The sequence below is a fragment of the Nycticebus coucang genome, chromosome 1, assembly GCF_027406575.1.
Source record: "Nycticebus coucang isolate mNycCou1 chromosome 1, mNycCou1.pri, whole genome shotgun sequence".
NCBI lineage: Eukaryota > Metazoa > Chordata > Mammalia > Primates > Lorisidae > Nycticebus > Nycticebus coucang.
The window spans coordinates 49,399,560-49,422,421 of NC_069780.1; the positions used below are offsets into that span (position 1 = coordinate 49,399,560).

At 37.8% G+C, this 22,862-nt stretch overlaps 2 protein-coding genes across 2 annotated transcripts in view; one reads left to right on the plus strand and one right to left on the minus strand.

The window, feature by feature from the left end:
• SPATA5 (spermatogenesis associated 5) overlaps nt 1–22,862 on the plus strand; it is a 351,563-nt gene that overhangs the window by 311,103 nt on the left and 17,598 nt on the right. The gene's annotated exons all lie outside the window — the stretch shown is intronic.
• Nucleotides 4,170–6,355, minus strand: LOC128575176 (mitochondrial import inner membrane translocase subunit Tim10 B). The gene has a single exon (XM_053576640.1). The coding sequence runs from the start codon at nt 6,305–6,307 to the stop codon at nt 6,005–6,007; it is 303 nt and encodes a 100-aa protein (XP_053432615.1). The 5' UTR covers nt 6,308–6,355; the 3' UTR covers nt 4,170–6,004.

Here is a 22,862-nt window from a genome sequence, read left to right on the forward strand (position 1 = left end):
GCATTGTAGCTGTTGTCTGTAGTGCCAGCTTCTTCGGAGGCTGAGGCAAGTGAATAACTTGAGCCCAGGACTTTGAGGCTGTTGTGAGCTATGATGCCATTGCATTCTACCCAGGGTGACAAAGTGAAACTCTGTCTCAGAAAAAAAAAACAAAAAAAAAACTATTTCATGAATCTTTTATTTGATCCATACTATATAATAAGCTGCCTTAAGATTGAGTTTTACTGTACATTTTGCATTATATAATACATAGAAAGTCTGGTCTCGCTTTTTAAAATATATACAGAGATCTAAACTTTAAAAATATTATGAACATACTGAGTTTGAGGTGCCTATGGGTCATCTTAATGGAGAACTACTTTTCATTTTGTTCTAATGCCTTCCCATTCAAGAAAAGTTGAAAACATTCCCCCTAAGAACTAGAACAAGACTAGGGTACCCACTCTTACCCCTTCTATTCAACATAGTACTGGAAATGTTAGCCAGAGCAATCAGACAAGAGAAAGAAAGAAAACATATCTAAGTCAGGGAAGAGATCAGACTGTCCCTATTAGCTGACAATATGTTCGTGTATCTGAAAAACCCAAAAGACTCTACCAAAACACTGCTAGAATTGATAAATTCATCAAAGTCTCAAGTTAGAGAATCAATGCACACAAATCAGTAGCATTTCTATATACTAGTAATAGTCAAGCTGAGAGTCAAATCAAGGACGCAATACCATTTACAATATACACAAATAAAATACTTAGGAATATACTTAACCAAGTAGGTGAAAGATGTCTGCAATCAGAACTACAAAACTGATGAAAGAAATCGTGAATGACACAGACAGTAGATAAATATCCCATGCTCATGGATTGGTAGAATCAATATGTCCATGTTGCCCAAAATGATTTATTCTCATCAAAATACCAGTGTTTTAATTCATAAATCTGGAAAAAGTAATCCTAAGCTTCATTTGAAATCAAGAAAGAGGCCAAAGAGCCGAAGCAACCTTAGGCAAAAAGAAAAAAGTTGGAGGCATCACATTACCTGACTTCAAATTATACTATAAAGCTATATATAGTAATCAAAACAGTGTGATACTGGTGTAAAGATAGAGACACGGACCAATGGAACAGAATAGCAAACTCAGAAGTAAAACCATATAGCTATAAACAACTGATCTTCAACAAAGCAAACAAAAGCATACACTGGGGAAAAGACACCTTGTTCAGCAAATGGTGCTGGCAACATTGGATAGCCACATGCAAGAAGAATGAAGCAGGACCCCATCTCTCACCAGACACAAAAATTAATTCAAGACGGATTGAAGACCTTAAATGTAAGGCATGAAACCATAACAATTCTAGGAAAAAAAAAAAAGGAAAAACTCTTCTAGACGTAGGCCTAGACAAAGAATTTATGACTGAGCCTCCAAAAGCAAATAAAACAACAACAAAAATAAACAGGACTTAGTTAAATTAAGAAGCTACACAGCAAAGGAAATAAACAGCAGAGTAAACAGGCAACCTACAGAATGGAAGAATATATTTACAAACTGTACATCAGACAATGGACTGATTTTTAGAATCTACAAAGTTAGAAAACACAAGCAAAAAAAAACAACCCCATAAAAAAGTAAGCAAAACCACTTACAAAATTGACTCACGCTGGACAAAAGATTTAAATTTTGTGTGTGTGTGACTTAAAAAATTTTTTTTTCATTAAATCATAGCTGTGTACATTAATGCAATCATGGGGTACAATGTGCTGGTTTTATATACAATTTGAAATGTTTTCATCAAACTGCTTAACATAGCCTTCACAGCATTTTCTTAGTTACTGTGTTAAGACGTTTATATTCTACACCTAGAAAATTTCACATGTACCCTTGTAAGATGCACCGAAGGTGTGGTCCCCCCAGTTACTCTCCCTCCACCCATCCTTCCCCCTTCCCTTCCTTCCCTCTCCCCTTTCCCTGTCTTCTTGGGCTATAATTGGGTTATAGCTTTCATAAGAAACTATGAAACTATGGTTTCATAGTAAGGCTGAGTACATTGGATACTTTTTCTTCCATTCTTGAGATACTTTACTAAGAAGAATATGTTCCAGCTCCATCCATGTAAACATGAAAGAGGTAAAGTCTCCATCTTTCTTTTAGGCTGCATAATATTCCACAGTGTACATATACCATAATTTATTGATCCATTCATGGGTCAGTGGGCACTTGGGCTTCTTCCATGACTTAGCAATTATGAATTGGGCTGCAATAAATATTCTGGTACATATATCATTGTTATAATGTGATTTTTGGTCTTCTGGATATATACCTAGTAGAGGAATTGTAGGATCGAATGGCAGGTCTATTTTTAGAACATCTAAGTGTTTTCCAAACATCTTTCCAAAAGGAACATATTAGTTTGCATTTCCACCAGAAATTAGAATTTTTTATTTCAGAATATTACAAAGATATAAACATTTTGGTTACATAATTTGTTTAATACCATTTAAGTCAAAGTTATAAGTCTGCCCATCACCCAGTGTACATTGTTTCTGTTAGGTATGAATTTACCCATCCCTACCCTCCACCTATTTGAATTTGATGAGTGTTATTTCCATATGTGCACATAAGTATTAATTGATTAGCTTCAATTTAATAGTGAGTATATGTGGTGTTTGTTTTTCTATTCTTTCTTTTTTTATTGTTGGAGATTCATTGAGGGTCCAAAGAACCGGTAAAAGACTTAAAAATTAAGTCATGAAATGATAAAATCTCTAGAAGAAAATGTGGGAAAAATTCTTGATAATAATCAGCCTAGGAAAAGACTTTATGATGAAGACCCCATTGGCATTTATAGCAACACAAAAAATAAATAAATGGGACATGATTAAGCTAAAAAGTTTTTGCACAGCTAAGGGCACAATAAGTGAAACAGGCACCCTTCAGAATGTACTTGCATGCTACAAATCTGATAAAGGGCTTACAAATAGAATCTACAGAGAACTCAAGCTAATCAACAAGAAAAAAGCAAACAGTCCCATTTGTCAGTGGTTAAGAGACATGAACAGAACCTCTTCTGAATAAGACAGGCAAATAAATGGACAACACATGAAAAATTGATCATCATTCTTAATCATCAGAGAAATGCAAATCAAAACTACCTTGAAATCTGACCTAACCCCATTAAGAATAGCCCACATTACAAAGTCCCAAAGCTGCAGATGCTGGTGTAGATGTGGAGAGAAGAGAACACTTCTTACACTCTTGCTGGGATTGCAAACTAGTGCAACTACTGTGGAAAGAAGTGTAGACAATCTTCAAAGAACTAAAAGTAGACCTCCCATTGGATCTCACAATCCTCTTGCTAGGTATGTACCCAGAACAAAAAAATACCATTTTACCATAAAGACATTTGTACTAGAATGCTTATCACAGCTCAGTTCACAACCACCAGGATGTGGAATCAACCCAAGTGCCCATCAACCCATGAATGGATTGATAAACTGTTGTATATGTATACTCTGGAGTACTATTTAGCCATAAAAAGATGGAGAGTTTATTTTGTATTAACCTGGATGGAGTTGAACATTCTCCTTAGTAAAGTATCTCAAGAATGGAAAAGTATTCAGTATACTTCATACTCATATGAAACCAGTAGATGAACAACTACATGCCCACATGAGAGAAAAACAACAATTAAATTAAATTCAAGTAGGGGGAGAGGGGAGAAGGGAAGGCAATTGGTAAGCTCTCAGTGGGCATAATGTAAGGGTATTCTATGGCTAACCTCTTGGGTGAAGGGCTCAACTACAACCTGGACTTCATCTAACAAACAAACTATGTAATGTAACCTAATCATTTGTACCCTCATATTAATTTGAAAGTATTTTAAAAATCTGGTAAAAGACACAAAAATTTTTCTTTTTTTTTTTTTTTTTTTTTTTCCACAATGAAAGTTTATTGCAAGGATACACACAAATGATGATGTGGAACAATTCTCCCACGAAGAACACAATATCCCAGGTCCACATTCTTTGGTCTTCCGGGAGTTAAGAAGTTCCCAAGCTGTTTTACTTGCATTTATACTTCCAAAGGAGAAAATTTTGGGGAGTAGACATAAAGCCATTCCCGGAATGGCCCTGGTCAGAAACCTTTACTTCCCCAACAAACTTTTCTGCTCAAGAGAGAAAGAAGAAAAAAAAAAAAAAAGATTCGCTCAAGAGATAGCAGCTTAAGAGGACAAAACACTTTGAGAAGTTACCTTCTCAGGCAGTGACTATATTAAGGTCAATTTCTGGTATATTTTGCATTCTTGCTTCCTTATCTGTTAAGTAGGGATAATACATCTTATAGTTTTGTTGTAAAGATTTACTTAAAGCACCAAATATATTAATATCAAAACTTATAGAAAGTGGGTGCTCAACAGGTATTATTTTGAGGCAGCGTGGTGTAAAAGAACGTGACTTTACTGTCAGATCTGCATTTTAACAGTCTGCCACTTGAGAATTTCAACTTTCTGCTCTGCAGATAAGACAGTACATCTGCTTTGTGGATGGTTGTTAAGGATCTTTTATTGTGGGACTAAATTTTTAGAACCTTCAATTTCTCTGTAAAAAATGAAACTGGGTTATCTGATAAGGGTGGGGCATGGGATTAAGGAAAGCTAATCCCAGGAAGGTATAAAATAACTGCTGTGGTGATTGTAGGAGGAAATAGACCAGGAACCCATACAGCAGAGGTTCTCAACGCTGTTGCGAATCACAGCAACTGTATAAAAGGGCCACAGCATTAGGAAGGTTGAGAACCACTGCCATAGAGGATTGTGTGCTCCTAGTTAGGACTTAACTGAAGTTGGAGACTTGAATATTTACTGGCATCCATTACACAACTGTTTTTCTCTAGCTGTATGAATGGAAAATAGAAAAAATATATGGAATGACATAAAAAGGAAGCCAAGGATGGCCAATGAAGAAGAGCGATAGAATGATATGCCATGCAGACTGCTGAATAATAAGTAAATTCCACAAAGGAGGAGGAAGCAATACTGAGAAAAGAATAGTGAATCTAGAATAAGAAATCACAGACCAGGTACAGTGGGAACAATGTGGTGTAAAGAGTGGAAGCTGAAATTAGATTATAGACAAGCAGTGAAACATTAAGGTAACCAAAGACTTCATTTTATCCTTTTTATCACCACCACCTCCACCATCTACTTCACATTTGGATTTCCTTTTCCTCAAGTTTGGCTATTCTGCAGAATATGGTCTTCAAGTTTCTCCTTTCCTGATTGCTCCTGAAGACAAGCACACATACTTTCTTTGTTCAAAGGTTTACTGTTCAGCCCAGGAAGACAGGAAAATACTGAGAAAGTAACAACCTGGGGAAATGGTTGAAGTTCCAGAACACAGTAGAATTTTTACAGGTTTTAACTTTCTTCTGTAGACACTAACTTCCCAGAAGGCAGTGCTCAAAAGCCCTATGTTTTGTTTTTTGTTGTTTTTTTTTTTTGTCTGCTGTACTTAGATAACTCCTTTTCCTAGATCCAGCAGAATTACTCCATGTAAGACACAGGCCACAAAAAAAGTTATAAATCAATGCATACTTGGCTCACAGGTGAGCCAGAGCTCCCAGTTTCTGTTGTTTGAGTAGGAACCAACGTCCTGTTGCTGTTACCAACCTTAAAATTATACATACAGACCTGGCTTTAACAAGATGCCCGGAAATTCTGAGGTTTTCCTTCTACATGTAGAAGGCAATTTCTCGGCTGCCAGGGCTGAAGCTAGCATGTATTAAATGACAGAACAAAGGATGGTGCCAATAAAGTAGCCAAAGCTTCTTCCCTGTCCAGAATATAAACCAAACAGAGTGAAGGGGGCGGGGTGTTATTGGCTCCAGAAAAAGGAGCAATGGTACCCAGGTTTCAGGCAACCCCTCATTGTCTATATACAGGATTCATCAAGACTGGGTCCTTCCATGTGAGGGTCCATCCAGTGCCTTCTCTCCTGGGGTTGGGGGTGGCTAGCTGCCTGGAGGCTGGTCTCTGGGCTGCTCAGCAGCAGCAGCAGCTGGCACAGCCGAGGAAGCCTCGTAGTCTGCGATGCGGCGCTGTACCAAGGCAGGCATGAGCTGCACGTAAGCGGCCATGAGGCGGTGGTTGGAATGGATCAGCTTCCCAGCACAGCTGTGCAGGCAGGCCTCCTCCTCAGAGTCCAGAGCTCGGTGGTGCAGGCTGGGCACACAGCGCTGGAAGCAGAGTTCTGTCATCCGATTGTAGACCAACAGGAAGTCTCGCAAGTTTCTCAGTTGCTGCTGCTGCTCCATCACCGCAAAAGCATACCCCCGTCACACTTCCGTTACCGCGGCTTGGCGCCACCCCGGAAGTAGTCTCTCGCTGCTCCCCAAGGACTGAGCGACACAAAAATTTTTCAAAAGAAGATAGACAGTTGGACATTAGACTTACGAAAAAATTCTCAACATCACTAACAATGAGATAGCAACTTAATCCTGTCAGAATGGCCGTTATTAAAATGTCACAAAACAACAGATGCTGGTGGGGATGCAGAGAAAAATGAATGCTTATACGTCATTGGTGGTACTGCAAACTGGTACAATCCCTACAGAAAACCGTATGGGGACTCCTAAGAGAACTAAAAGTAGACCTACCACTCAATCAACCAATCCCACAATTTGGGGATTTACTCAAAAGAAAAGAAATCATTTTACCGTAAAGATAGCTGTACTTGAGTATCTATTACAGCACAGTTCACAATTGCAAAGATATGGAATCAGCCTAAATAAATGTTCATCAATTTTTGAGTGGATAAAGAAAATGTGGTATATATCTGTGGAGTATCACTGAGTCTTAAAAATGAATAAAAAATTGTTCTTTCAAAGCAAGTTTGGTGGACTAGAGACCATTGCCCTGAGTGAACTATCTCAGGAATGGAAAAACACCACATGTTCTCAATATCAACTGGAAGCTAAACAATGAGTATACACAGAAAAGATGTAAAGGACATTGGAAACTAAGAAGGGGGAGAGTAGGGAGTGAGAGATAAAAACTTACCTATTGGGTACAATGAGCACTCTCTTGGTGACGGATATATTGAAAGCCCTGACTTTAGTATTATGTAGTGTATCCATGTAACAAAAATATTTGTAACCCCTTAATATTTTTAAATTAAAAATCCCCATTCTATTGAGAATGTGATTCAATATGTAAAATTCTAATATAGATCTATTGCATAAAGGTAAAGGAGAAGCTCTATATTTGTTACATACTTATGGGAGTTTTTAAAATTTAAATTAATACTGTTTTCTAGGCAAGAAAGTAGGATTCAGTATACAAGTTGAACATCTCTAATTTAAAAATTCAAAATCTGAAATGCTTCAAAATCCAAACTTTGACACATGATGCCACAAGAAGAAAAATACCACACCTGACCTCATGTAATGGGTTGCAGCCAAAACTTTGTTTCATGCACAGAGTTATTTAAAATGTATAACCAGCCTGAACAAAAGCAAGACCCTGCCTGTACTGAAAATAGACATCTAAGCTTTGATGTTCTGCTATTAAAACTAAAAAATTAAGCAGGCATGGTGGCATGTACCTATAGTTCCAGCTACTTACGAAGCAGAGGCAGGAGGATTGCTTAAATCCAGTAATTTGAGGTTGCTGTGAGCTAGGCTTAGGCATGGCACTCTAAAAAAGAAAAAAAAAAAAAAAATGGAGACTTTGCATCCTTTATATTAACCTGGATGGAAATGGAACAAATTCTTCTTAGTAAAGCATCATAAGAATGGAGAAGCAAGAATGCAATGGACTCAGTTCTAATATGAAGACAATAGATGACCTAATACATAGTAGGGGGTAGGAGAATGAGGGAGCCGGGAGGAGGGTGGAGGTTGGAGGGTCACGGTGTATGACACACTTCTTGGGGCTGAGACAAAATTATAAGAAGGAATTTACCTAACAAGTGCAATCAGTGTAACCTAAGTTTTTGTACCCTAAATGAATCCCAAACAATAAAAATATATATATACACACACACATATAAAATATAAAATGACCTTCAAGCCATCTCTATAAGACGTACATGAAACATAAATGAATGTTGTATTTCAACTTGGATCCCATCTGCAAGATATCTCATTAGGTATTTGCAAATATTCTGAATCTGAATACATCTGGTCCCAAACATCTTAAATGAGGGATACTTATAGCCTTTACTGAGATAACAGGTGATCCCTTAATTGTCTTTGTTTATATAATACTGTCTGTGTTGGAAGTCTTGTCCATGCAGTATTTTTGCCCAAGTAAAACTTCTACTCTAGCTTTTGCTTTCTGACCTGCTTGACAATCTAGTCTTAAATTCACTCTGACAAAGAATTAGTCCATATAGTATGCTATTTGTAACTCAGTGCATTCTTCAAGGGTTTTCTCAATTATTTTAATATTTGCCATTCTGCAATGATCTGGGAACCATTTCCCATAAGTAATGGATTTGTAATTCAGAGTTAAAGCTTCAGATTCTTAAGAGTGATAATTGATTGAACAAAGAAAGCTAACAGTGTTGACCTGCAATTTATAACTGATAAATGCTTGAGGAATGAAAGACTGAACGTATGCAATTTCATTTTTATGAAAGTTTACCAAACTGAAAACTCTCTGATTTCTTCTGGAAAGAAGTAGTACGTGTTCTTTTTGGAATATCTGAAAAACCATGAATCTTAACTGTAGTAACAGTTACTTTTATGAATCCCAGGTACTTACCAAGGCTAGAGATAAAGAGGCCTAGTTATTTCTTTTTATCTTCGGTATGAGTTTTGATATCTGATAATAAGTTTGGATGGTTGCTAGTTTGGACAAGGTTCAGATTAATTATATGAAAGAGCACATAAGTTTTTAAACCTCTAGCATATCCTGTACCCAATTCTCTGGTACAAGTCTTGAGGCACTGATTTAATCTGGAAATGATAATTTGACTCCCCATCAGAATAGCCCATGCATTTTGAAAGGTCATCAAGTAATGAGAGGATGTCATTCCTATATGAAAGAACATGAAGCAGGAATCCGGAATGAAGAACCATCTGTCTGTCTTTTCAGAGTTCTGACGGTGCTATGAATCTGAAACATTTTAGACAGAGTCAGATTTGCTAGGGTTATAATTTTCTATAAGAAAAATCCTAGGGAACATTGCTTGATGGATAAGAATAACAATATAGCTGACACACTACATGATGAGCAGGTTTGCTGTTGTTTTTGAGTTGCACGTCTCATCCAAGTGTGCTGGAAATGTTTGACTGAATTGTGTTCACCTTCATTTTCACTGTGGTACTTTTTCCTCAAGCAGGCCTTTGGGTTTTCCTCAGGCAGGCTTTTCTTTTTCTTACTTCCTCCAATTTCAGCCATTCTCAGCTCATATGTGTGCCAGTTAAATGTAGACAGCCCAAACAGCTACGCTCTGTAAAACATTTCATTTCTTTCCTTGATTTGATGTGTTCACTTTGCTAGTAAATGATTTTGAGGGCTACAAAGAACAAACGGTGAGACCCCTCAATGTCTTAACAACAATTTTTTTTTTCTTGTTGCTTTGGTCTCTTTGGAACAAGAAAAATAACTTGAGGGAGGGAAAGGGAAGTCTTATGGCAGTCCAGCTATATTCTTAAGTAACTGACTTAAGGGGCTATGACATAACTGGGCTTATGCCTTGATTTTTCACTTACAAAACTTCAAAAATATAAAGCATGTGATAAATGCATAAAGTACAATACTGATGCATTTCTCTTGGATACATACATTTCAGAAATGAGTTATATTTCCATATTAGGGTAAGTTGTCTGCTAAGGTTTTAAGGAGAAATTTTAAACCTTAATCTCTACATTTCTAATGTAAATGGCATCATATGTTTTTTGGACACTGTAATAGACCCCAGGGTTTAGGACCATGGCAAAGAAATCTGAAATGTTTCAGTTTTTGTCTTAGTAGAGTTTCCATTATCTATGGTTGAGAAATTCTTTTTAGAAACTTCAGTTAGAAGAAATGTATATTTTATAAATACATGGGTCACTATGAAAGTTTTAAGACAGTCTGTGTTATTATTTCACTTTCAAGAAACAGTTGACTTCATCCTTTCTGATTCAGGCTCGCAGGTTTCAACTTGCTTGGCTTACCAGTGTTGCCAGGAAGGCTTCATTTGTTTCCATCCATGCAGTTTTTATGTTTCTTGATTTTTGTGTGTCTCAGTACTTTTGCAATAACACACACACACACACACCAGAATGAAGAACATTCTGATAGTACAGCAAAGAGAACTCAGTCTCTGAAATTAGAAAAGCCAAATTTGAGTCCCGTCTCTGACATTTGCTATCTCTGTGGCTCCAGGCAGTTTTCTCATAGGTGCAGTAGCTATAATACTTTCTTCTAGGATCATTGTAAGGATTAAATATATCATCTATAGAAAGCAATTATATATACCTTGAACCAAGGATTATGATTAAATCCAATTCTTCAGTTCACTGGAGAAAAATAGAAGTGATTGTCTAGTGTACAGGTTAGAATAGTGGTTCTCAACATTCCTAATGCTGCAACCCTTTAATACAGTTTCTCATATTATGGTGACCCCCAGCCATAAAATTATTTTCGTTGCTACTTCATAACTGTAATTTTGCTACTATTATGAATCATAATATAAATATCTGATACGCAGGATGGTCTTAGGCGACTCCTGTGAAAGGGTCGTTCAACCCCCAAAGGGGTAGTGATCCACAGGTTGAAAACCTGTGAAGAGTTCAAAAAATGAGAATTGTAATTATCATTGCTATTGTTAACTATAGATCATCATTAAGTAGAAGTTAATTTGTCATTTACCTCAAATTAAATAATACATAAGTTACTAGAAAGCAATATTTACTAAAGGGGTATCATAAAAGTAATACAACTAAGAGATTGAAAATAATATGTATGCATGTACAGAAGAACAAGTGTTTAACTCAAATTTATTTTAATTAGTGGATTAGTTCAAATTTATGATAGAGCCATACGTACTGTATCATGTATAATGCTCGGTAAATGTTATCTTGAGAGTTAATAATAGTGTGCTAGAATCTCCTAAGGAGGCAGGTTTACATGGTGAAGGAAACAGCATTTAGTAGACCTTGGTTCCAATCCTAGCTCTACCATTTATCACCTACATTACATTGAGTAAGCTAGTTAACGTCTGTGAGACTCTGTAAAATGGCGTTAGTAATACTTTACTTTCATAGACATTATGAAGATTGGAAATAAAATGTAGGGTGCTTAATAAATAATAGCTATTGTTATTCCTACTACTATTTTGTTTAATATACTTCATACTACTATTTTAATTAATAAAGTTATATTCATTTGTGTTATGTTAGTTTTCTATTCCTGCTATAGCAAATCCCCACACATATAGCAGCTTAAAACAAATTTATTACCTTAAATTTCCAGAATTGAGAAGTCTGACAAAGGTTTCATTGAGCTAAAAGATGTCAACAGGGCTATGCTCCTTTCTGCAGCCTCTAGAGAACACAATCCATTTCTTTGCTTTTTTCAAGTTCTTGGGGCCCCGTGTATCCCTGGGCTCATAGCCCTTTCCTCCATCTTCAAAGCCAGCAGCCTAGCATCTTCGCATCTCTCTCTGTTTCTGACCTATTCCACCTTTAAAGGACACTTCTGAGTACATTGAATCTATCCCGATAATCCAGGATAATCTCCCTGTCTTAAAATCAGGTGATTAGCAACCTTAATTCCTTGTGTAACTCTAGTTCCCCCTTGACACATAACATTATCAACAGGTTCCAGGGATTAGGAGGTGGACATCCTCAAGGGAGGGGGATTATTCTGACTGCCACAATGACTCAAAAAAGGCAGTTATTGTATAACATTGTACCTGCCTTTTCAATCGTGAGAAACTAGCAATTACAAATCGGTTGATATCATTTTCAAATCCTAATATTTTTATTTGGTTTTTGTTTGCTCTGGTTTTCTGAATGTTATTTTGGTATGTTGGCTAAAACTCCTGTCATTTTGGAAATTCACTTTCTTGGCCACAATAACTCTATTTTACTTTTTATTTAACTCAAGATATCTTTAAGAGATTGAAACATAAAATTTGCGTGAATGTGGGCAAAATTTTGAACCATTTTGTGGATGAAAGGAAAAAGGGATCTGAATGTTTTCTATCATAGTTTTGAGGGGTAATTACAAAGCTAACAGGAAAATGTACCTTCCTTCTAAAATAAAGGTACCTGAATATTTTGTCTCTAACAGAAAAAAGGATATGGCTTAAAAATTTGTAAAAGATGTGGGCAACAAATTCTTTTATAATGCTAGATACAGCAAAAAGCAAATGTGACATTTGGCACATTGAATGCCCTAACCCAGAGACTAGCCAACCTTTACACCTGCAGGCTGCCAGCAAGGAAATCAGTACCTGTAGGTGTTGTCAGATGGTGAAGGGCAGGCACAGACAGATAAATACACCTGGAAGGGAACAATGCCATGTCCATTTTGTAAACTTCTGGTCCTTAGTTGTCTGAATACCCGTTTGGGGGTTTGTATACCCATTTATGGGTTTGTAATTAAGACCCGCTGTCTACTTTTGATGTTCTTTAAAGCAGAAGAAAGAAATTAAAACAAAAGAATGACACTAAAAGCAAGACGGAAACTACAAAGATGTATTTCAATAAACAAAAAACAAAACCATGGAGACAGTAAAAAATCAGTAGTTGCCTGGGCCAGGAGAAGGGAGGCACAGAGGATTTTTAGGGCAGTGAAACTGCTCTGTATGATACTCTAATGATAGATACATGTCACTAGACATTTTTTCAAACTCGAATGTGCAGTACCAAGAGCAAACTCCAATATAAACTCTCTTCCTCATCACACCTATCTCATTTTTAATTTGGCAATTACAATTACAAAGAAATCAAATTGTTGAGCCTCCAATAAATGGTAAGCAGCAATACATTTTAATTTCCCTTTGACTTATTTGTCGACTCTCCTCCCTGTCTGCTTTCCCTTTCCTTTATGCCTTTCATGGTTCCCAAGACCATGCCCTTTTCTCAACATAGTTTGTTTTTAAGGTGGGGGTTAGATCTTGATACATTTTTTGACTTCCATGGAAAGTTCTGTGTTAGTATGTGGTCCCATTTTTAACCTATTTGCAGACACCCCCCGATTATCTAAAATCACTTTCACATGGGGCTGAGGTTAAGCTTTATTTCTCTTGGCATGTTCCTGCCACAGCAGACACTTCCTCCTTGCCTTGAAAGGACAAAACAATGTTCAGCTGTCTGGGCTTAGGCCCAGTATTTGATTTATACATTATTTAATTTCCTCCTGAAAATTGGAAGCAGGACTTTCAGGAATGGAAGTCAGTATTTTTCATTTGTTTAAGAACACTTTTAGGTCTAATATAATCATCAGTAGTAGATTTCGCCATGATTGGGGGTGACTTAAGGTGAAGCAAATAAAATACAAAGGAAAAAATGACAATGGAGGAGATCTGAAGTTTTTGAATAATCATTATTACACATGTTACTAGGTTTTAGGTTTTTTGTGCACTACATTTTAGGGCACCTGTCTTCACTCTGCCCATTGGAGGGGAAAGACTGTTATGTTTCAGTTGCGATTTGAGGGGGGATTAAAAGTTTGAGGAGAACATAATATAACCATTTCAGTAATTTTATAGAAGATTTTTGCTGTCTGAGCTGCTACTGCATTTATCTCCGCAATTAAGTTCATATATATGCCAGGATATGAATGCCAAAATGATTTGAAATTTTAACAGCAGTCAACTCAGGAAATTAAAAATTAACTCTGGAAACACTATTTTATGTTTTATAACCACTTTAGGATAGTGTATTCCTTTTAAAATCTTCCTTAGATCATTGTTACTCATAGGTTACAACCTGTCTCCTTTTTACCACCAGAGTTCTTTAAAGTCTGGCACACCTACTGCCTCCACTTCCTCACTCATTCACTTCTCAAACCCGGCAGTCTGGGCTTTCCCTCCCTCTACACACTACTGAGCTGATCTGTTCCCTCCCTCCAACTCAGTAACCAGGCTAAGTCCTTAACTTCCCTGACCTTTCTGCCACATCTGCCAAAATTCATACCCCCATTCTAAAATCCTCTTCCAGTTTTCTCATGGGACTGTCCCAGTTTCCTCTACTTCTTCCTCTCTTTTATAGATCTTTCTCCCTATTATCAAGCTGACCTTAAGGATTCCCAAAGGAATCCTTCTGCTTCTTGGACCGCTTTTGTTCCCACACTCTTAGCCCTTCCCTTTTCATCTTTTCTCCAACCCTGAGACATCTCAGGAGAGCTTAGAGGACTGCAAACAGCACAGTTTGAAAACCACCTCAGTCCCATCAGACCACTTTTGAGTCCCTCAATACAGCCTCTGTGCTTTCACATCTTTTGAAGCTCCTTCCTATAGGATCTACTCATGGACGTTACCATGCTTCCAGTAAATGTTTTCTCTACCTCATCTGAGCTTTGGTGGGGATAGAGTGTATAGAGAAGAGGTACTGGAGTTATATCTGGACTCACACTTTCCTGTCTGTGTGATGTTGGGCAAATTTACCTAAATGGTTTTAAATCAGTTTCTTCTTCTATAAATTGGGGTGGGGAGCAATTAGACAGGAGAAGGATTTTACTTACTTTATTGGACTGTTTGATAAATTAGGTAATTTACTTGTAGGCATAGAACACTGTGAGTCAGTCAGTGCTGGTGGACGTGATGGTGCTAATAGTGGTAAACTGTTACCGTCATCGCACTAGCAGTTTACGTCCCTTGTATGTCAGATGCTTCACTGTACTCTCTCATTAGGCATTTATATCGCTGTCTTGTTCTCCCTGCTGAATTTCAGACTCCTTGAGCTTGTCTTTTTATTCTCCTATTCCCCACGAGCATCAAACAATGACTTGTGCATAAATTTTCCTAAGAGAATTGAGTTGAATAGAAAGCTCCTCTTCTCCCCAGAAGGAAATACTGGCTCCACAGTGTTCCTGTGATTCAGACCTGCTAAGTTTGTAGCTGTATCTTCACAATTCAATCAGGTAGTAGGATACTAAGAAATTATTGTTGCTGTGATGTATTTTATCACACTGAAGCTCAAAACTAGTCTTTGAAAATTACTGCATTTTAATTCCTGAAAACTTAATGACATATATTTAAATGTAGATAATCTTAAGTAATTCTTATTTTTGAGAGAACTACTTTGTATTTGATGTATAGATTCTATCAGTAGTAAGATATTTAAAGTAAGATAATATATGTTCAAACATTAAACTGCCTTTTTTCTTTTTCTTTTTTTTTTGAGACAGCGTCTCAAGCTGTTGCCCCAGGTAGAGTGCTGTGGCGTCACAGCTCACAGCAACCTCAAACTCTTGGGTTTAAGCAATCCTCTTGCCTCAGCCTCCCAAGTAGCTGGGACTACAGGCGCCTGCCACACGCCCGGCTATTTTTTAGTTATAGTTTATAGTTGTCATTGTTGTTTGGCGGGCCCAGGCTGAATTTGAACCCGCCCAGCTCCCGTGTATGTGGCTGGCGCCCTAAACATTTGAGCTACAGGCACCATGCCTTAAATTGCTTTTGATATTATGCATTTGGTTTTGGATATGCCTCATTTTTTGTTTTATACTTTTTGATTTTGAAAAATCTACTAAAAGTTTTTTTTAGCTTAAATAACCAGCAGTTTTTCTTTTTCGTATGTTTTTTCTACCAAACCCTCTGTCTCTGAACATATTTCTGGAAAGCAGATTTGCTGCTTCTGAGAAACATCACTTCACAAGTCACATTGACCTGGTTATAATAACCTATAACTGCCTTGTTGTTCTACATTCAAGGTTGTAGATTAGGTTCTACTGTTGATTTTTGGAGACTAAAGTAGGGAAGGAGTGGTTATGCTATTGCTGGTCTGAACTATGATAGGAGAGTTCCTAATAGCCAGGAGTTGAGGCCTTAAGAAAATAGTGTAAATTCACATGGAATACTTTTTTTAAAGTACCAGCACACCAAAATCACTAAAATTACTCCCTTGATCAGGCATTTATCAGTCAGAAAACCTTTATGGAGTATCAGTGTTAGAGAGCACAGTATTTGGTGGTATTCTCAGAGTTTTGAACCAGCTGTGCTTCACCCAAGTTAAGGACACCTCTGCGTGAGCTCCTGAAAAGCGTGCTAGGCTAGTGATGGAGTCAAGAAAGGGGAAGACTAATATAAAATAGTATCACAGCTGAGAACTTTATTTAACATTCCTCTTAGCTCTAATTTTTGTCTAATCTCTGTTATTTTGATTTGGTTACTAGGTATTTAGTGTAGCCCCATTTTGTGGAAAGCTGGTCAAGAGCTCACTTCAAATCAATAGTAATCATACCTAGCTCTACTAAACCTTGATTAGAACGTAAGCATACAAATTCAATGGTTCTGAAGTTTGTGAGGTAGTTTTTTTTTTAGTTTTTGGTTCGTCTTACAAGATGAAGTTAAATATAACACCTGTTGTAAGGAAGACATTCCACATTTGATCAACAACTGAATCAGGAGACTGAAGTCCTAACTTCAGTTAACGTTAAATTAAATATTAGATTTTATTCCTTCATTTATTCTTCTCCTTTCCTTCGTGATTATTTTTCATTCATTAAAATATGTCTTTTCTTGTACTATGTGCTACATTAAGGTTCTAGGCCCTGGCATGTATTAGTAAACAAAATAAAAGTCTGTATTTTTTGTGAGCACACAACAACAAAATAAGTTGAAATATAATATATGGTGATAAAAAGGGGAGCAAACTAAAGCAGAGAAGAAAAAATGTATTATAGGGAGAAGCTGCAGATTTTAATAGGGTGGCCAGGCATGGCAAACCTTGCTGAAAAGGTAGCATTTGAGTAAAGACCTGAGGCTGGTGAACTGTGCAGTTATCTAAGGGATGTGTGTTTCAGGGAGAGGGAGCAAGACATACACTCTGAACACAACTGTGCTTTCAATGAGCAAGCTGGAGAAGCTGGAGTAAGGAGAATATAGGGGTGTTCCCATGCCCAGTTAAAGAAAATGGGAGGGGCAATTGGTGTCAGATGTTACTAATAGAGCAAATAGATTGAGAACTGAGTATTGACCATTGCATTAGTAACCATTAGGGAACAATTCAGTGGGGTCATAGGTCCAAGTCTTATTCTAATATACTTAAGTGAGAATGAAAAGAGAAGAAATGCAAAATAACAAAGACAACTCTTCCAAGAAGTTTTGCTAATGGAGATTAAAGCAGATGTGGGGACAAAGAGGGATTACATTTTTAAAATGAGACATTACATGTTGCTATGTTGGGAGAGGTTGATTAGTGGGGAAACTATTGCAGCAGCAGAGTTTGACTCCAGAAAAGATACCCCAGTGAATAAATATGAGGGTTGGTCTTTGGTGCACAGATAGTGCATCTTTTGAAACAGGTTAGAAAGTTAAATATGCAGTACAAGTAAAGGGCAGGGAGTAAATTGAATGGTATAGCATGTTGAAAGTTTTCTGCCATATAACAAATTTTCTTTCCAATGCAATTTGTTCACTATCTCTAGCACTATTTCATACTTGACCATATTATAAATTATTTTTATATTTCTTCCTTTTATTGAACAAAAGCCTGTCTTTTACTGCATTGCTTCCTATAGCTTCCCAAGATGCATAGTTCTAATTCTGCTACAGAAGAGCCTTTCAAAGACTGAAGGGTTGATATGATTCCTAGTGGCAGACCTGATTCCTGCTGACTGTCAGACCTAACCCTTCAGTGTTTCTGCTGTGGTATGGTGTCAGCCCCTCTTACATCTGGGCACTCTGACTCCAGAGAGTGCCTAGGGTATTTAATCCATTTCATTTGTTAATCAAGGCTCTTTTGTCTTGGCCTTTGGGATCTTTTTTTTTTCTTCCTAGACTTGCTTTTTTCTACATACTCATTGTTACTAGCAAATATTCCCATTTGACCAGCGTGCCATTAAGTTTTTGTCCCTAGGTCTGAGACCAATGACAAAGGATAGCCACTAAAGAATCCTTTCCAAACCTATCCTTTACCCATAAGTTAACCCCATCTGGGTAGGATTGTTATTTCTAAGCTTTCACATGACCCCAGGTAAATCAGTATTTAATCCAGGAGTCCTGGTCAGATTACATGGTATGAGGCAAAGAATATGGGACATATTCCAGTGGATTCAAGCCTGGGTGACCAGGAGTGTGGTGTATCACTGAAATGAGTTAATGAGGCAGGCAGTTTTCAGGTCAAGATGGAATATCTAATGTTGGACACTTCAGGTTGTAGGTGTCTAGAGGAGATGCCTGAGCCAAAGATGTATATTACATAGTCATTTGCATAGGAGTGATATTTGAAGACATGAGAGTAGATTCATTCTTTGAAAGATAACATGTAAAGACTAAAAAGCGGGACCAAGAATAACATAGCTACATCATGTATGTCTGTGGCCTGTGAGCATGTGATCTTATGAGAATTAGAGGCTAGTCCTGGCATATTACTATGTACATGAAAAGTTGATGTGAAGGAGCCATACTGATTTTCCTTTTATCACTTCTCTAAGCCTGTGATTGCTGTTTCTCGTAATTAGGAACTGTGTGTGAGCTGACCCTTAGGCCCACAACCAGCCCTATTACCACTGACACCACCTTTACCATTACAACTTAGTATTAGCACCAGTGATCACCAGAAGACTGATCCAGTAGCCTGGTGTAAGCAAAAATCCAGGTCAGTTCTATAGCCTGAAGCCATTTGGAAATATGGAGGTAGAGTTGTGACTAGAGCCTGGTAGAGGCTGGAGGCTTTGGGAAGTTGAGCAATGTGAAAAATGGGAAGAACAGTGGCAAGTAAGGGAGCCAGAAAATATGACTTCTAAGACTTACCTTTTATAAAATTTTGAACCAACAGTGGTTGAAAAGGCAAGATTCTGTAATCATAATCATGCTGCAGTGAATAGGAGGAGCATTTTACCAGGTTCTGTTCTCTTTGCTGAAGTTTGACTTTTGTCCTACTTGAGACTTTGAGTGACATATAAATGACTCTTTAAACAGGAACAGAATACTGGAAATAACTCAAATGTCCATCACATAGGACTAGGTAAACTATGTAGCTGTAAAAGGAATAAGAAATAGCTCAATATACCGCCTATGAAGTGATCTCCAGGATAAAAAGTATGAATAGCATTATCTTAAGAACATGGCAAGAGGGGGTGGGAAAGCTTCTCTTCGTGAATATATCTTGGCTAGTAAATTAAGGAATAATAAAAATAGTACCATTTTATAACCCTTAATGAAATTAAAGTCCTGGACAATCACCAGTTACTACTAAACTGTGAAAAGAGGAGCAACCAGACATTATATGCATTTCAGCATCACCTGTGAAGTACATATTTGTTCAAAAAGGCAAAATCTAAATCTGCTCATCCCTCTAGAACTCATGATATACAAGAGACAGGACATGGGGTGGTGCCTGTGGCTCAGTGGGTAGGGTGCCGGCCCCATATACAGAGGGTGGCTGGTTTGAACCTAGCCCTGGCCAAATTGCAACAAAAAAAATAGCTGGGTGTTGTGGCAGGCGCCTGTAGTCCCAGCTACTTGGGAGGCTGAGGAAAGAGAATCGTCTAAGCCCAGGAGTTGGAGGTTGCTGTGAGCTGTGACGCCACAGCATACCAAGGGTGATAAAGTGAGACTCTGTCTCTAAAAAAAGAGAGAGACAGAACATGTTAAATAATATCACAAGGATGCAGTAAGCAAAAGAATATAAATATAGCAAACTGTATAGGAAACATGATTCGATTTCTTCAATATAAATTTTAAGGGAAAAGAGGGAGAGAAATCCTTTCTACATAAAATATATTAACTGAATGCAATATGTTCCTCCAATTTTGATCCTGATTCAAACAAGCCAATCTGTAGAATATATTTGAATAACTGGTAAAAATTTAACACTATTGATAATATTAAGAAATTACTGCTATTTTTAGTGTGGAATTAAGTGTTTATGCTTTGCTTTAAACATGTAGTCTTTTAGAGAGATATATACCAAAATATTTAGGTTTTAAATATTACGATTCTGGTTTTTGCTTCAAAAAATTTCAGGGCAGTTTTGGGGAAGAGGATTAGCAAATTGATCATTGTTGAGGCTGGGTAGCAAGTGAATGAGATTTCACTGTCTATGGTTCTCTCTACTGTTGTATGTGTTTGAATTTTTCATAGGTTAAAAAAAAATAAAAAATAAATGTCAGTGAGAAGGGGAGAAAAAAGAAGAGAGCAATATTCTTTCCCTAGAAGTTATCATCTTTTCTATCTCCCTTTTCTCCTATTTTCTAGGGAGAAAGAATTGGGCAAGTTTACAAAGGGGGATGGAGCTGTTGTGACAGACACTTCAAATCATTGTTTAGTGACTCAGAATTATAGAGTGAAATCAAAGTTCTGCAAACTTCAGATGCTGTATACTTCATTCTTCCCCTTCTCAAGCCCTGTCAACATACATTTCCAGTATCATGCACGATTTTAATTCAATTTAGGGACTGTTTCCAAATAAAATTTATATAAACTTACGAACTGAACAGCTCCAGATTTGAGCTTTGTACTCTGTTAGCCACTCAGGACCCGCCACACACACAAGCCAAAAAAGTTATGTTTTTGTTTGCTCCCCTCTTCTGATTTTCACTGAGACATCTTTAGTTGCCAAAAAGGAGAACAGATTTAACACAAAGACAGCTTCTTCTAAATTTGACCATGACCTATACTGTAATCATCATCCAACAGTAATGGATTAATTTTTCCTACAGATTCCATAATCATTTTCAAAGAAGTTGATAGGTGGCCCTTGAGGCTTTCAGCTTTATCCTATATTGGATAATACCTGTGGCCTGGAAATCAGATGTACATAGCAAAAGTTTGGCCCCCTAGTGAACAGCATGGTTTAAGAAAATGGCAAATAGGGCAGCGCCTGTGGCTCAGAGAGTCTCAAGCTCTCACATGGGTAGAGTGCTATGGCATCACAGCTCACAGCAACCTCCAACTATTGGGCTTAAGTGATTCTCTTGCCTCAGCCTCCCAAGTAGCTGGGACTACAGATACCCGCCCCAGTACCCAGCTATTTTTTGGTTGCAGTTGTCATTGTTGCTTAGCAGACCCGGGCCGGGTTCGAACCTGCCACCTTAGGTGTATGTGGCTGGCACCCTGCCTACTGAGCTACAGGCACTGCCCAAATAACAGAAGTTCTACCGTGTGTGTGTCTGTGTGTGCATGTATGAATAATACAGTCCGGATAAGCATATCCTAAAAGATAATTATAATAGTTACTTACAGCAGGCATGCTGGCTCACACCTGTAATCTTTGCATTTTATGAGGCCAAGGCAGGGGAATCACCTGACCTCAGGAGTTCTAGACCAGCCTGAACAGAACTGAGATACCTTCTCTACTAAAAACAGAAAAACTAGCCAGAAATTGTGGCAGAGGAGCCTTTAGTCCCAGAACTGGGGAGGCTGAAAAGAGAGGATCTCCTGAACCCAAGAGCTTAAGGTTGCTGTGATCTATGACACCAGTGAAATTAATCCGAGGGTGGCGGGTTCAAACCCAGCCCCGGCCAAACTGCAACAAAAAAATAGCCGGGCGTTATGGCGGGCGCCTGTAGTCCCAGCTACTCGGGAGGCTGAGGCAAGAGAATCGCATAAGCCCAAGAGTTAGAAGTTGCTGTGAGCCGTGTGACACCATGGCACTCTACCCGAGGGCGGTACAGTGAGACTCTGTCTCTACAAAGAAAAAAAAAAAAAGAAAATGGCAAATAGAAACAAATGACCCCAATGCAGCATGCCGAGCACTAGTTTTTGAAAGTATACTACTGGGCATAAATCCCAACATGGTGCCTTTTCAACAGTCCATTCTGATGGAATGTGTTGCCAAGCTAGAACTTGAGAGGAAGCAGTGGCAATTTTTTTTACACCTTCTTCCTCATTCCCTCCAACCAACATAGGCCTGTCTCAAATCTACCCAACCCTCCCAAAAACCTTTACTTCCTCTCTCCCCACCAAAAAAACAGTTGCCATGTCATCGCATTGTGACACCACATACACACATTTCATGTGGTGCAAAAGAAATTACCTGATTTAGTTTGTCCCAGTTATAGTTACTAGATCAGGCTAATCACAGACTTCCTGCAAGATTTATCATTTTTGGAACTGAGAAAATGTGGACTTTCTGGTGTATAAAACATAGGAACTGTGCATGGTCATGTGAAGCCAAAGTACACAGAGAAGCAGATAAAAATTACAGAAAGACAATCGTTATGGTATTTCAGTCCCTGGTTCCAGTTGGTCTGCTGTGGCCCAGCCACACTCCTTCCCTGAGGTTCTGTTAGATCCAATATTATGATTATAATAAATTTCCCCCTTTTGATTGAAATTAGGTTTCTGACCCTAGCAATTGAGCCCTTAATACACAGCAGATGTCACAACTGATTGCACAAATGTGGAGAAATAAGAGCGGCTGAGGCAGAATCTAGTCCATCTCACTCAGCGACATTCACAAATGTAGTGTGAAAACTACTCATGAGTCTCCTATGATTAAAGCCAGCCCACTTGTGTTTGTCATGGAAATTAAAGATACATATCCTTTGAAGTCTTTTCTGGACTTTGTTTCTTAATGAAAACAAATCAAAGGTGTTCATTAAAAGATTGATACTAAAATTTAATAATTTTGAGGTTAACTTGTTTAATGTAATCTTCCATGGGAACATTTGAATATGTATGTGGGGGTTTTAAATTCCACAAATATTAGTAAAATGAGCGATTGGCAGAAAGACGTTTTAAAATATTTTATTTCAGCATGT

Bases quoted from the DNA above. Each gene is read 5' to 3' on its own strand.
- LOC128575176 (XM_053576640.1), bottom strand. From the start codon at position 6,307: ATGGAGCAGCAGCAGCAACTGAGAAACTTGCGAGACTTCCTGTTGGTC.